The sequence below is a fragment of the Ornithodoros turicata genome, chromosome 4 (genome assembly GCF_037126465.1).
Source record: "Ornithodoros turicata isolate Travis chromosome 4, ASM3712646v1, whole genome shotgun sequence".
In the NCBI taxonomy this organism is placed as follows: domain Eukaryota; kingdom Metazoa; phylum Arthropoda; class Arachnida; order Ixodida; family Argasidae; genus Ornithodoros; species Ornithodoros turicata.
The window spans coordinates 11,794,793-11,809,578 of NC_088204.1; the positions used below are offsets into that span (position 1 = coordinate 11,794,793).

General features: G+C 44.0%; 1 protein-coding gene across 4 annotated transcripts; it reads right to left on the minus strand.

Moving 5' to 3' along the window:
- Positions 1-16: 16 nt before the first annotated feature.
- On the minus strand, positions 17-14,595 carry LOC135391053 (bifunctional arginine demethylase and lysyl-hydroxylase JMJD6-like). Of its 4 annotated transcripts, XM_064621137.1 has the most exons (10): positions 14,361-14,595; positions 13,193-13,228; positions 12,452-12,666; positions 12,220-12,372; positions 10,003-10,199; positions 6,760-6,910; positions 4,783-4,971; positions 2,987-3,162; positions 1,598-1,709; positions 17-399 (listed from the first exon to the last, which is right to left on the minus strand). In XM_064621137.1, exons 1-10 carry the CDS (start codon positions 14,434-14,436, stop codon positions 349-351), a joined length of 1,356 nt encoding a protein of 451 aa, XP_064477207.1. In that variant the 5' UTR covers positions 14,437-14,595; the 3' UTR covers positions 17-348. The 4 variants fall into 4 exon arrangements, with proteins under 4 accessions (XP_064477207.1, XP_064477208.1, XP_064477209.1 ...); XM_064621138.1 differs by lacking the exon at positions 13,193-13,228 and having other exon boundaries at positions 14,361-14,594; XM_064621139.1 differs by lacking the exon at positions 1,598-1,709 and having other exon boundaries at positions 14,361-14,592.
- Between the last annotated feature and the right edge of the window lie 191 nt (positions 14,596-14,786).

Consider the following 14,786-nt stretch of genomic DNA (forward strand, 5'->3'; position numbering starts at 1 on the left):
GCAATATGCATTCGGGTACACGGATGAAACAGCACTTTATTAACGGCTAAATCAAGCTGTGAAAGCATACCTAGCTTGGAAAAACACGACAGCTTCCAGCTCCGCCACGTGGCCAAGATGGCAGGATTCCAAGCTGCTGCTCCAGACATAGCCGCGTAAAAACTTTTTTTGGTGTCAGACACGAAGGCAGCAAGGTATCCTAAAAAGTACGTAAAAAAAGAACGATCCACACACATGCACCTCGTGGAACACGCAACAGTGGTGTGTCAGCCTGAGAAAAGCACGATCTTGCGCAGCACCAGCTCCGTGGTGTTTCAGTGTCCCTATTGAGGCGTGCTTTGTCAAGACCTACACGAATTGCACCGCATGCTCTTGTCTTCTCGGCTTGTGGAACGTTTCCTGGAAAGGAGCAAGAGAGAGAGAGAGAGAGAAGAAAAAAAAGAAAAAACAGTTGGGAAGAATCACCTTGTGCCTTGACATGAAAAAAAAAAAAAAATAAAAAAATAAAAAAAATAAAAAACATGCCCACCAAAAAGTAAATGACCAAAATGAAGTCTGGCGCTAGAGCTGGTATAGTACCGTGATTTCACGTGTATTAGCTGCGGCTTATGGGCAATCTTTTTTCTCACGGGCGCTCTGCGACTTATCCACTGGTGCGGCTTATCTGATGACTATTTTTCCCTGGTATTTTCCCCATATGCCGGTTTTAACGAAAGGGCCGACAGTGTCTCTAGAACAGCACCGCCCTGCCAATGCACGAACAATGCGTAACAGGGGAGCGTCCACATTCGAGTAGACTGACCTTCCTGGTGCCTTCCCCCAAGCAGCTTTAACGAAAGTGGTGACAGTGATTCAGGTCTTCTGGGAGGCCACTGACCCGTCCATCCACGAAAAACACGCAACAAGGGCACAATCCGATCTTGGTAGAACACTAGAACTGACCTCCGTCGTTGTACACCATGCGAGACCTCGGAGTATGGACCAGAGGGTTTATGGCCTTCTCTATGGTCTCCTTCGTCGCACAAATCAGTCGCGTCGTATTGCCTGCGGCTTATCTGCCCGAAAATTTTCAAAACGTCCCTAAAGACGGGTCCCAAAGGCTTATACGCGTGAAATTACGGTACACTGGTACAGTGCTGGACAAAAGTTTACCGAACACGCTCCGGCACATTCCTTCCCCAGAGTGACACGCCAGCAGCAGCCAATGGGATCGTAGGGATTTACAGACTTGTGCCTAGGTAACCGAGACACCTGTTTGCAAGTCTTTACAGCGTCATGTCACTCTGGGCAAGGAATGCGCCAGAGCGTGTCCGTAAGCTTTTGTCCAGCCCTGTACAACCAGTCGATTGTTTTTCTTCCGTGTGAAGTTGCCGTCATAAGAAGCAGCTTTCATCATCAAATCGCATGCGACGCGAGTACACAGAAACAGTACGTAACACGTAACGTAACGTAAACCGTAACAAAAAGTACGAAGAAACAAACTCTGAGCGCTACCACGAGAGCAACTACCAAGTTCTGGAACTTCTCGTATACTATGGCTTACGGCTACCGATACAAAGCGACTTTTATGACTTATGCTGGTAGAAGCTCTGCCTACCTCGTCATAGGTGACCCACGGAATCACGAAAATAAGTTTCCATAGGATAACAAAGAACTTCCTCGCACGGCCCAGAAAAGTAGATGACCTCCTTTCATTCTTTGGCTTGACACTTCACAACAGAGATATGGCATAACATGCATCACCTCTACTAAAGCAGGCTCACTGCTATGTATACGTGCGGTTGCGGTCTAGTTACTGGTAACCAAATGTTTTACGTTATGCCAACGATTACTCGTGTACCAGACCCATCCAGAATGGGCAAAAGCTGCTATGTTGTAAAGTAGATTAAAAACAAAGCTCATGCAGTCCTAGATTGCGTTAATGCTTTAATTAATTTAATCGTTGGCAGCTACTTTGTGGTAAAGCATCTTGTGAACTGCTAGGAATTGTTCATTAACACATGCTGTAATGCAGTACTAATTTACTATGCATTTCATGCATTATCACATGCTGTTGTATGTTCTGTTAATAAAGCAATCAACATAGATGGCTAAGTGGGATGCAGCCCAGTACCATGTCATCACTGCTGAAATTGTGCAGTATTGGGAAACACCGCTTCGTGAAGCATAACGCAATTTGCCGAGAAAGAAAAACAGGAACATAGATGTCCCACTGCCCCATAAGGTGGCCGGGGAGCCAGTCGGTATGACATGTGACCGTCATTCACGTTTCGAGTCATCCCATTCAGGGGCACGTGTCTGGGACCACAGCATGTCAAGCCATACCACAACAATTTTGAGAAACAAATGTTAGCTTGTTTTACTCTGCATGAGTGTTGCGTATCTGCCGAGAAAACAAATATGCCATTTCTCATGCTCGTACCACATTAATTGAGGCACAAAATGAGTTGACCTTTTTCTACAGGGTTATCCAGCACAAAGTACGGGGGGTTTGTAAAAAAAGTGAAAAAAAAAAAAAAAAACAAAACCTCCTCAGAAGCTTACATTGATCGCACATTATAACTAGGGCCTGACTTTTTAGGGTTAAACCCGTATCCGCCAGATATTTACCCCCCGAACGAAATCTGTAAAATTCGGGTTTAACCCGAATCTACCAGAAAACATCCGGGTCGCGTGGCACACTCATAAGCGTGCATTAAAATAAAGTTCGATAACATTGCTAAACGTTAGTTCCATGTTAAGACAAATTTTTATTAAACAAAAAAAATCACCCAAATACACCCGAATTCCTGACGACAGAATATGCCGTAACGGGATTTAACCCGAATACACCCGAATTTTCAAATGAAAAATATCACCCGATAGTTACCCCTGAATTTGGCCAAAAATAAAACCCGAAAAAGTCATGCCCTAATTATTACGCACCAAAAATTTGATTTAAAAAAATTTCCAGTTGGTCACAAGCAAACATTATCTTTCCGTTTACCTCTTGCGTTTGTAGTCTCCTATGCTCTCTTTGCCAGAGTCCTCATCGTCTGAGCTCGAGCAACAAGAGGAGTCTGAAGATGAAGAACTAGAACCTGTTGAAGTGTCTGATGCAACTCCCGTTTCTTGAGACACGTCTATCTTGTCAGCGACTGCAGCCAGCTCAGGGCGTTGCTCCTAATTGAATAGGAAGAAGGAAATGACAAGGCGTGCTATCAACGACAGGAAACTATTATATCGGAATTATAGCAGGTAACGGTAAAACAAACAGAAGCGGATACCGCACACTCAGAACACCCAAAAGGGAAATTATTTACTGTAATTAATCGGGTACTCCAGGACTCAAATTATTACATTCCTTTGCCATATCATTCAGATAAATTTATGAAACAAAACCAAAATGAAGCAAACGAAAATTAAGCGAGAAACTAAAACTAAAATGACCTATCACACTGGAGCATATAAGGAACAACAACTGAACAGAAGAAGCGTTTAAAAGCGTTAAAAACCCCTTTCCATATCCCTTTTGTATCATGAAGCGTAGCAATGTGTATATCGCCCCTCATAGCCTCATAAATTGTAAATATTGTTTTGAGGCGTTGTCCATGTACTGACCATTCCACGTTGTATTAAATTTTCCTACAACAAAAACCCCCAGTGCTGGGTACAAACAACACAGTACACTAAAAGACATAAAAGGACACAGACACAAGAACTCAGTGCTTGTGCCTGTGTCCTTTTATGTCTTTTAGAGTACTGTCTTGTTTGTACCCAGTAAAGGGAGGTGTTAATGCTTTTGAATGATGTACCAACCGGCCCATTACGGACGGCTCAACAGAAGAAGCATAGTTCTTGTGTGAACCATGAATGAAAATCCAACTCTTCAAAGAAACCACATAAACGTGTTGTTTGCACGTATCCCCATATATACGTAGATGTATTAGGTTTTATAACGGTCTCACAGATTACCAAAATATGAAGGAAGGCAACTAACGGGGGACGGTATTGAAAAGCAAAACATGACAGAAACGAAAACAACAATGGTGTGGTAATGGAAACGGAAACAAATACGGGCCAGTAACGGAGGCGGTAATGAAAAAGATTCTGTTACTTTTCCCTGCTCCTCAGACTCTACTGGCAGGAGAAACTATCTCTTCTCTTCGCCTAGACGCCAATTACTATAGCCTGCTCGAGATATTCCACATATGAGGACTGATAGTGATAAAGTATACAAAGGTACCTAAAAAAGTAAAATACAGCTTTGAAAAATCTTTTTTCGTTGAACTTTATGTTGATTAGTTTCACTATGAGTCACTGAGGAGACCCCCCCCTCAGTGACTTTTTTCCCATATTCAAAAGATAAAAAAATGTGGTTGAAAGGAAAAAAAAAATTGTGCTCAGCAGACTCAAACAAAAGTGACGAGACAGCTCTTGTAAGCCGCCTGTTTACAAAGGCGGCTTGCAAAAAGGTTTTGGACAGTGGAAGCAGCGCTGGGCTAAGTGCGTGGTTTCCGAAGGGGACAGCCTCGATGATGACTAAGCTCTAAATTAGAGTAGTACATACAAGCCCATATACTTTACTTTTTAATGTACAAATCCGTTCCGGAGACTTCTTGATCAGTCGTCTTACGTCTTACATGTGTTGCCTATCAAGTGGGAAAGACTGATACACACAAGAACCACCAAGATTTCCTCAAAGTTCAACATTCACGATTTACGGCAGGGTACATAGCACCGCACATGGAACCTCTTGGAATTCTAAAGGTGAAACTACTGGTACAGCCCTACTGTACTTACCTTGAGGACCTGGTACCATTTCTTCGACAACTTTGGTCGACCACGCACTGTCTTGTGCCACACGATGGGAAAATTTGTGGGGCTGCAGAAGTTCTGGGTGACAGCAATCGTGTTCTCAAGGTTCAGTACTACGTGCCACCAGCCTCCCGGCACAAACACCACCTCTCCTGGTTTCTGGAGCAGCTCCAACTACAAAAACCACAGTCGAGCCACAATCACATCTCTGCACTGTGGCGCAATGTGCACAGCACGGGAGTTGCAGAAAAGATCGCTACAGAAAAGGTCGCAGTTGGAATACAGCAGAGCCCGTTTATAACAATACTGATGGGAACGTGAAATCTGATCATTATAATCAGAGTTACCGTTAAAAATGAGCATTCGCAAAATCACCGGTTGGGATGACATCAACGAAGTAGAACGCCGCTGAACATGCATGCATTTGTTGTGAGTGCAGAAGCATTTTATCTAGCTCTACATCGACACAGCTTTGCGTCGAAAGCTTTTCCAAGGACAGCACACCCACCGATATAACGTAAGGCTCAACAAGCTTTGAGATCGACGACTTCGTCCATTGCTCATCATCCACTGTTGTAGTCATCATCATGCTCACTATCGGAACTGCATTGTTTATCAGGACGCACCTCGCCCATGGGTAATTCGTCGACACGTGTTTTGGTGGCGACATGCAAACGTCTGCCAACTCATGTTTTCAAGGCCACGGTACTTTGCAACGACTTCTTGATGTTATCAGGCAGGGCTGGGAGCGTGTAATGAAAGCATCGACAAATTTTTCCAGCCTACTGGTGCTTAGTAAAGTTTATTTTAAAGCGAAATTCGTTTTTTCGGACTGCTCGATTATTCAGACTTTTGCGCAATCCCCGCGACTGTATCCGAATGAGTGGGTGAATTATTCGTGTGAAGGTGGAACATCGCAATGAGGACTAGAATAAAGTTGAAAATTGTGCGTGTATTCCTCGTCTTTGATGGAGTAACGTGCATAAAGACTGCTTACAGCTTCTGCACTCCTGGAAATTACACCATTTAACATCTCACACACAACTCAGTAAATGGAACTCCTGATAAACGGAACAGATTTTCCAGGTCCCTCGAGGTTCCGTTTAAAGAGATTCCACTGTAATCTAGTAAAGTAATAGGCTTATAGTCGTGTTCAAGTCAAAAAGGAAAAGAAATCTAGTCCGTCAGCTCAAAATATTACTGCGCCGCAGATAGTACAACTGGACACAGAGAAGCCATGCTCTCTCCTTGCTTCACATAATGTAATCCACCATACTCACGCTGCTTCCGTATTGACTGTTAAGACAGACTGCATGACACCACACTGCAGCAAAAAGTGCGCTCCCCAGTTGATGGTGCATGGTGGTGCTGCAGTATTACTCCTGGCGCACTATTGCATCTCCTTATCTCCAATGGCGTATGTAGCTGACGGACTACATTTATTTTCCTTCTTATGTTGAACATGCGTATAGTAAAAACGGGGCAAGTCTTTACTCTATGACTTGCAAATACAAGGTAAATACATTGTGAAGATGATGTGTTTCCATCACCATCGTCAGGGGCATCTTAGCACCCGCTTTGTTTCGAACTGGCCGAGCCCGGGTTGCTGCTTAGTATTACTCCGAGAATGTGCTCGTCATTACAATATGCAGATGCATACTTTAATAGCAAAAACACCATGTTGTTCACGTCTAGCTTGAGTAATTTAGGGCAGCCGTTTCAGCAACACATTCATCACTACTCGGGTCCACTTGGAAGTTTGGCCGATTCAGGAATATCTGTTCACTTCAAAAACCGTTCACACACACAAAAGGCTGGGTGAACGTGATTAGGTGCACAAAATTCAGCTCCAGCTTTGACGATCACCTTCCCTTTCCTTCCTCGTTTAATGTTTTACTTACTACGTTGACCACTGTATTATTACCCAGCTTGATTGCTGGTTTGGCTGAGTGAGACACTTACAGGCTTGCAGTCCTCTGGCCAAGTTGGTAGCTGTGTCTTGGGGTAGACCAATTTGAACCACGTAATGGCTTCGTCCCTCTGTTTGCCTCCTCCATCTTCGGGCTTCAGCTTCAGCATCTCTTTCGGCGTGTGCGTTGGAAAGAGGCACCACCTACAGGAGTACACAGTTAAGCGATCTTGCAAAGCATGTATCGAAACATGGCAACTTAACTGGCCCAGAACATATTTTCCACCTGCGACGGGAATCTGACACACTAACTTGCAACAGTTATAATGGCGCCATATCAAGGTACATCGGAGCTTTAAAAATGAGGGATTTGAGGGTCTGCATCTGCCAAGGCAGCAGTTTTGCATACTTCATAGCTGTGATTTGTACCTTCCATCAATACGATACCACGAGACAAAACAAAGGTAGCAGCACTGCTCCAGGAGGGAAAAGGGGGTGAGAAGGACGTCTGCTTGACAGGACAGACACTGTTGTTGTCGAGCAAACACGCTGTATTCATCCCTGCCAATCTCCATGCTTGCATGTGTTCAGCACCACACAGCACCAGTGCTTTGCACAACCCCTGCACTCCATTTGTGGCTGATATTAAGCTACACGTCGTGCCACATATGCTCAGTCGGACTGAGGTCTGATGTATATATTTTCACATGCAATGTCGTGGTCCACTATGCAGACCCCGTTTGAATGTCATCAGTGTACAGGTAGTTAGAACAGAGTTGTATATGCAGTTCACAGTGTGGCTGGCCAGTTAGCATACCTTGAGATCTACCTCTTGATATGCCATCAAGGCAGACGTGCTGCGCCATGGTGACTGTAGGTGTCTGAAGAAGCTACTGAACGTATCTACAAAGTTTGGTGGAAATTGTATCTTCTTCCACCTCCTTGTTACCCTACAACTGGTACAGACAGACATACATGGCTGTCAACATTGTTTGGGCACTATAAAGCTGCTTCAAAATCCTTAATTTTTTAGCACTAGTGTGATTTGTGTGCTACTTCTGCTAAGCGCTGATTTTCAATAGTGCCCAAATGTCTTCCGCTGGCATACAAGAAGCGATACAGACCAGAGACTTGCTGTGCTATGTGATCGATGTGATGCTCTGCACGCTATGCCTAAATGTGATCTCAAGGTGAAACCAGAAAGTATGTTTATATTATGATTATATGATTATATTACCCATGCATTTCTGTGAGAACCAGCTGGGCTTACTGCAGCTGTCACAGGAGTCCATATGTTGCCAGACGACCTGTACGTCATGAATGTGCTGACAAAGATGCCAAATAATGGCTACATGTCTTAGCTTCAACATGCTTCTCGTGTGGGACGTTGAAACTTGAAAATAAAACAGCAAGTGTTATCTGAATCAAATTGAATTAATAATACAAATACTGTCAAAAGAGCTAATTTCTATGATTTACGAGGGTTGCCGGTCGCATAGGCGGGTAGAGGCATGATGGATTCCAAATTCAAAACTTCACAGTGCCCAATACACAGAACTGTTCATCCCCCCCGCTGCTGTGTCCCTCACTTCACCCCCAGCCCCCCTCGTTGTCAGCGAGCAAAGTCAGAAATACCACACACTTTCCACAGCAGGGTAGTACCACTTTAAATCAATCAAGGGTGGAGATTCACCACTACAAAAAAATTCACTGCGTATCTCCTAATAACACAGTGCAACTAACTTTTGTAGTAACTTTTATATAAGGTGTTGAACTACCATTTAACCTAAAATGTACCCAATAAGTACTGCAGCAGTTGAGATACAAAGGGTTAAACATAGGAAGATTTTGCCAGTTGCCTTAGTTTTCTTGCATCTTGAGGGAAATACTGTACGTACTATGCTGTTTATCTTAGTGTATACAGCACACCTAGACGATCCTAATGAACCTACTCTTAATAATAAATGTGTCCACCAATGAGAGCCCAAAGTTGCAAGTTTTTTGCTACGTGTGGTAACCTCTGCATTTTTTATCCAGCCCTCGCTTAGAAGGAGAACAATGATACTTTTTTTAAAAATCGATAAAACCCCAGTGCCGGGTAAAAAAGGGACAAAGGATGGGGCAACTTTTTTTTTATGCAGCACAGGAGTTTTATTGAGTTTAAGATGAATAAAAGGCCTTCCCAAACTTTAACATTGTTCAACTTAATGATACTTCATCCTCGAATGCTCCTGTATATGTACTGTTCAGGAGCCTAATTAGGGCCTTGTGGACAAACACAAAGCACGCTGGGCAGGTGGCTAGATCGGTGAAAAACCTCAAGCAGAGAAATGGCGCTTCCGGGTTCCCCTTCTCCCTTTCGGGAATGAGTCATCGGATTCATTCGTAACCTTGTTCGGCATTTTTTTTTTTTTCAGTTGAGATAAAAAATGGTCAATCCTCTCCACCCTTGGTTGATTTAAAATGGGATTATACCCAGCAACGTGTTGCGTAGCTCACAAGCTATGCTCGATTCTCACTTCAACGTTCCTGCGGCGCTAGGCAGAGCACTTCCGAGCAAGTTCTCCCGTGCAGGCATCACACACCACACCACACCACACCACACTTCTGCAGGGAGGTACATCGTACCAGGGGCACAATCCCCTTCGATTGGGTGCAAGTTTGGAAACAATAGCTGAGGTAGGCTTAGCAAGCACCATGTCTTGAAAACAAGTATCAAATAAGTTTTTTTTCCCGCAAGCCCTCAGATTAAGTCCAGCTTAGAGAAGACAATAGGGTTGATACATCAATGTGCAGCAAATGCAATGTCAGCCATGTATGCCAACCATAGATACATACAGCCGTACTCTACCATCGCAGGAATTTACCATAGTTTAATACTGCGCTTCAACCACAAGAGACTCCACGGTGGTCAGCCCTCAGGCTAATTGTGCCCACTCGGGTTATTTAATGTCCGCTCTTTATTTACAACCTGAAAATCTGCCTTTCTATCCTGTATCTCCCAATTTACAGAGGGAGATACAGCTCCTGAAACAAAACCCATTTTTGTTCCTCACATAAAAAAAAAGAAAAAGAAAAAAAAAAGATATGAGACAAGAAAAGAAATGGATGCACGTTTTCTCTGCACGTCTCATACTCCTCAGAATCGATGAGATGCTGGCAACATATGGACCCAATAACACCAGCAGCTGCCCTGTGGCTGTTTCAATACCAATATAAATGTCTCAGTGTGATGCCGCATGCCTCCCAATTAAACAGCCCCATGTGCACACAGACAAGTCTTGAGACACCCTCACCTCTTGTGCCCATGGACTAATGCATTCCAAGCGCTGGTGCCGAGGGGATCGATGTGAATTCCGGTGCCGGAGCGAGCCGATCCCATCACAAACCAGCGATAGGGAGGCCTTCTTTCTTCCCCAGCGTACTGAAACAGGTCGTCCGCAAAGTACTTCGGAATCTGGTAGTCTTCTAGCAGCTTCTTCCGACGCAGGTGCTGTATGTGTAGAATCCGATTAAGGTTGATTGATTGATTGTTTATTTGTCGTCAGCAGTAATACGTACAAAGCAATGTTGGACTGTTAGGACAAGTCTGTTATGCTTGTATAATGGTTACAGTTGTAGGTTAAGTTACAAGATGATGTAATCTTCTAGCTTTAGTGAGTAACGAGCAATATGTGATCAAGAGGATTCAGTATCAGTTTCTACTTGATGCCTATTAGTAAGACTTGCAGACTAACATCGAAATGCACATTGAAAACAAAGAGTAAAAACACAAAAGACAATACGGGACACACAAAGTAGCAACTGACAGAGAACGAACCTCAATTGCACGTAAAACGTGGCTTTGCTCTTTGTTTTCAATGTACTCCAATCGGCTACCCCAACCAGTGATGGGCAAAGTACCTCAAAATTGTACTTGAAGTAAAGTACCAAGTACCTAGAACATGTTGTACTTTAAGCACGGTACAAAGTACCATACTTCCTTCCAAAGTCCCTTACAGAGTACTTTAAAGTGCTCATCAACTACATTACAAACTTAGATCGTATTGCTAGACGTTTCAACACTTGGTAGTGATAAAACGTGAGGTAATTATGTTTTGACTGTTACGTTTAGAAAGCTTCCAGCTCGCATTTTTGCCAAGCGCTAGTTAGAAGACAAGGATAGTTTACAGCTGACTCATTAGTATGAACTGAAATAAATGATTATGCGACCAAGCTTTGCCTTTGTTTTGCCAATTAGGTACTTGATTACTTGAAAGGAAAGTACAGAAGAAAAGTACTTAAAGTACACAAACTGAAATGTACTTTAAGTAGTACTTGACTACTTGGTACTTCAAGTACTTCCCATTACTGACCCTTCCAACCAGGGTGTCGAACCGAACCCGAACCGAAAACCGTACCCGAACCGTTATTTTTGCCGGAACCGAACCCGAACCGGAGCAGAACCATAAAAAATAATAGCGGTAACCGGTTCGCAACAAAACGGTTCGGACATAGAAGTCAGCACAAGAGTTCCTCTCTATCCCCGAACGAAGACACATCGGTATCATCATCACGCGCCTATATCATGGATTTCAGAAATTTTCACCTAGCAGTCAGACGACGACGTATAGTATCTTTTTAACATGTTGAAGCGCAGTTGTCCTTGTGAGCGCCGCGGCTGGCGCCCCACGCACGCGGTGATGCGGCGTCTACTCTTCAGAGACGAGGTGCCACGCGGACGAATGCAACAGGAATGGAGTAGGCCAGTTATGTAGCTCTACACGACGAATATGTGATCAAATAAGCGCCCAAGATTTCTTTTTACACGTGAGCAGTAAAAATTAAACAAGTCGGAAACATGAGAAGTGGAGAAGGAGCGTACGCAGAACGGTGCCTGTTTGATTGGTCGTGGTTTGAAAAGTAAATGTGGTTCTGCTTATTGGTAGTGCAGTTGTGTCGTGATACATTGCCTTTGTGAGGTGGATTAACTAGTACACTGCTGCGAGCTCGGACAGAGTAAGGCTGGCAGGGTTATTTTCGACATGCTTCAGTACGGTTTCAGAACGATTCACGCTGCGAAGGCAGTGTGCCGGCAAGTACTGTCGTCTATCTTACGCTGTCCATCGTATTAGGCTTCCTTTAAGTTTATCTTGCTGGCACTGTGCGCGTGAAAAAGAGATTTTGGGAACAGAAAGTAGCAGGACAACACCGCTTCATCAGCGTGGACTCTATTTGCAATAAGTGTTCATCCATTTCTTATTTCTCTCGCTAAAGAGCTACCTCACCGCTAAAGACGTCAATGCAGACAACAGCAGTAAGCTATTAGCCACGCATTTCCTGATAAAAGCAGTTTTATGGAACATATAAAACGGAAGCGTTGAACCGGTTCGGTTTTTGGCGTGGCCGAACCGGAACTGAACCGGAACGAAATCAAAACAACGCGAACCCGAACCGAACCCGTATTATTTGCGGTTCGACACCCTGCTTCCAACCATCTACGCAGTGATCAAAATGCATTCTTCAGAACTGACCTCTCCATAGCTGCTATCAAATATGTAGAGAGGACTATCATCATCGTTATTTTCCATATAGTGCACAAAATACTTCATCTTTAACTTCACACTGTAACCATCATTATCTTCTCCACACTTGAACTTTTGGTTTCGGTACTTCCGCGCCAGCCTCTGCAAAAAAAAAAACGCATGGCAACGGTGAACTTCACGAAGCTCAGGTCATGCAACGGAGCACAGGATCAATGCTTACAGGCAACGTCCACTTGTACTGTGCCTTCCAGTTGTCCATCACACCCTGGATTACTACTGGCTTGTAAATCTTCTCGTACTTCTCAACAAACTCTTCCGGGGACACCTTGTTGACGTGTATGCGCTCCACATCGTCTTTCACTGACTTTATGTCGATGTCAAAACTTTCCGCATAGCCCAACCTACTCCAGCCTTCACCCGTTTTCTCGTAGAGTTCTGTACAAAACAAGCAGGATGATGCAACGTTATTGTACAATTGTATGGACATTATCGTACAATTGTATTGTAGACGTTGCTTCAAATACTTACGGGTGCTTATGTCCAAAGAAAACAGTTTCCAGAAAAGAAAATTAAGAAATTCCTCCATAATGGCTATTACACGGTACGAGACCCATTGGTGAGCTGTCGTAAAAAGTAGGTGCCAGCCTGGTGTAATTGGTTAACACGCCCGACCGGCAGTCAAGAGATTCGTGGCTCGATTCCCGTATGGTTCGACGACTGCCGAATTTCAATTACACAGTAGTTAAGTATTGCAAGTTACTACATTACTGCTATCTCCCCAGGGGTATTGCTGCTGCAAATCTTCTGACATCGAACGTAATCCTTTCCTTTGCTCTTACGTCCTCCTAGATTTCCTTGATGTAACAACGAACGTATAAGCTGCGCATATCAGGTGTAATTGCACCTGGCGTACGTACAAGCGTTATGACACGTGACAACTGAGATTGAATCTGTTACCTACCATTGTTTTCCCGTCTTTCAATATGAATAACAACAGCTGCACAAAAAGTAAGACAATTACCACAACTGAGCCGCTATAGGACAGTACTGTGACCTAGAAGGCGTTATGTACAGCTCGGGACGGTTTTACTTGAAGACGCTGTAGACAGACACTGCAGAATTGCCAAACATGAAGCTGAGGTTTATGCACTGCAAACGCAGACTACGAAATATTACGGCTGCCTCGATCAGCTTCACGTGCACGTTTTACGAACACGTTATGTCCCATTACGGTCATTCCACTTGGCAGCTATCTCGCGTACTGCTTGAAGCATACTTAGCAATAACACAGTCTCTCTGGCCGTAGCTCGAGCTGAGCTGTCTCAGCTCGGGAAACCTACAGGGAGGAAGTGTTCAGGTTAGGCCACTCCTGTTGGAGGGATGTTTGTTGTGACTAGATTCATTGCCTTTTGGGCCAGTGCATTGGGTTCACGACGGATACCACCTCTTAGGGGGGTGGCGCATAGTCCTGACCTTTCCTCCGTGCAGTTTTCGCGAGCGGCATTCGGGTAGCTCGGCTCAAGCTGGTGAAACTGTGTCATTCTTACGTATGATTCGAGCTGTACTTTTGTGAACATCACCAAAATAAAACCAACAGGCTAGGTTTACAGAATGCCATGAGAAGAAACGTATATGCTCATGTACGTAACAAGTGGGTAAGAGTGAAATTTCGGCACACGGTACGCTGCATTTAATGTCACTGGCGGGCATTCGCTGGATTCGCAATCCAGGGCCCTGAATAGAAGGTGTTTGTGGTACAGCACTCAACGGTGAACGATATGTAGCGCGTGAGTGGCTCCGAACAATAGGTAATGCGAAAAAAAAAAAAGGAGGAGCGAGAGACACATGACAAATGCTGCGTTCAAAAGTAATGCGGGCTGCATATACGTGTGGCGCACATCGTATCACCAAGATATGCGGGCACAGGCAACGATTACGAATGACACTTCGTTTCAGGATGAGAACTCCTGTCAAACGTACGAAGCGGATGAAGGCTTACGATATCAAGGAAAGGGACACAGAGCCACTCAGCAGCACACACACAAAACGAGAACGGTATGAAGATTGGACACACACCAAAATCACAGACAAGGAACGTAGTTCTACGTAATATGTGAACGCAAACTTACCTGGCCTCGCTTTCAATTTCGCGTCAATTATTCTTCTAACGGCTCTCCTTTCTAACTTTACACTATCGCTATCCATCGTAACTGCTCAGGGATAAATTAAAAGAACAACACAACCAGAACACAAGATAAAATGCAGCGCCTAAACCATAACAAAGCTGCCGAACGCTACGTGATCCATAGCACACCGTTCTTCGCATAAAGTCATGATCATGAACTGTTTTGAATGCGCAGCGCTACACACTAGAGGACACTGCATGCGTGCCTTTATTCCGCGTTGCGTTGTAGTTCTCAACCTTACATCATTTTTTGATATAATACGAGTGTGAAGTATTACATAACAATAAAAAGTCAAAACTAAAGAATAATAAAACAAGTGAGCGTAACTATATCTCTTCTAATGTATTATGCATGTTCTGTACTACTTCT

What these genes read in the sequence shown, in the direction of transcription:
- LOC135391053 (XM_064621137.1), bottom strand. Translation starts at nt 14,436, where the DNA reads ATGGATAGCGATAGTGTAAAGTTAGAAAGGAGAGCCGTTAGAAGAATA. An exon ending in AGTACAAGTGGACGTTGCCT is followed by an intron (nt 12,373 to 12,451) that starts GTAAGCATTGAT and finishes TTTTTTTTGCAG; the next exon opens with AGGCTGGCGCGGAAGTACCG. An exon ending in TTAGTCCATGGGCACAAGAG is followed by an intron (nt 6,911 to 10,002) that starts GTGAGGGTGTCT and finishes GTACTCCTGTAG; the next exon opens with GTGGTGCCTCTTTCCAACGC.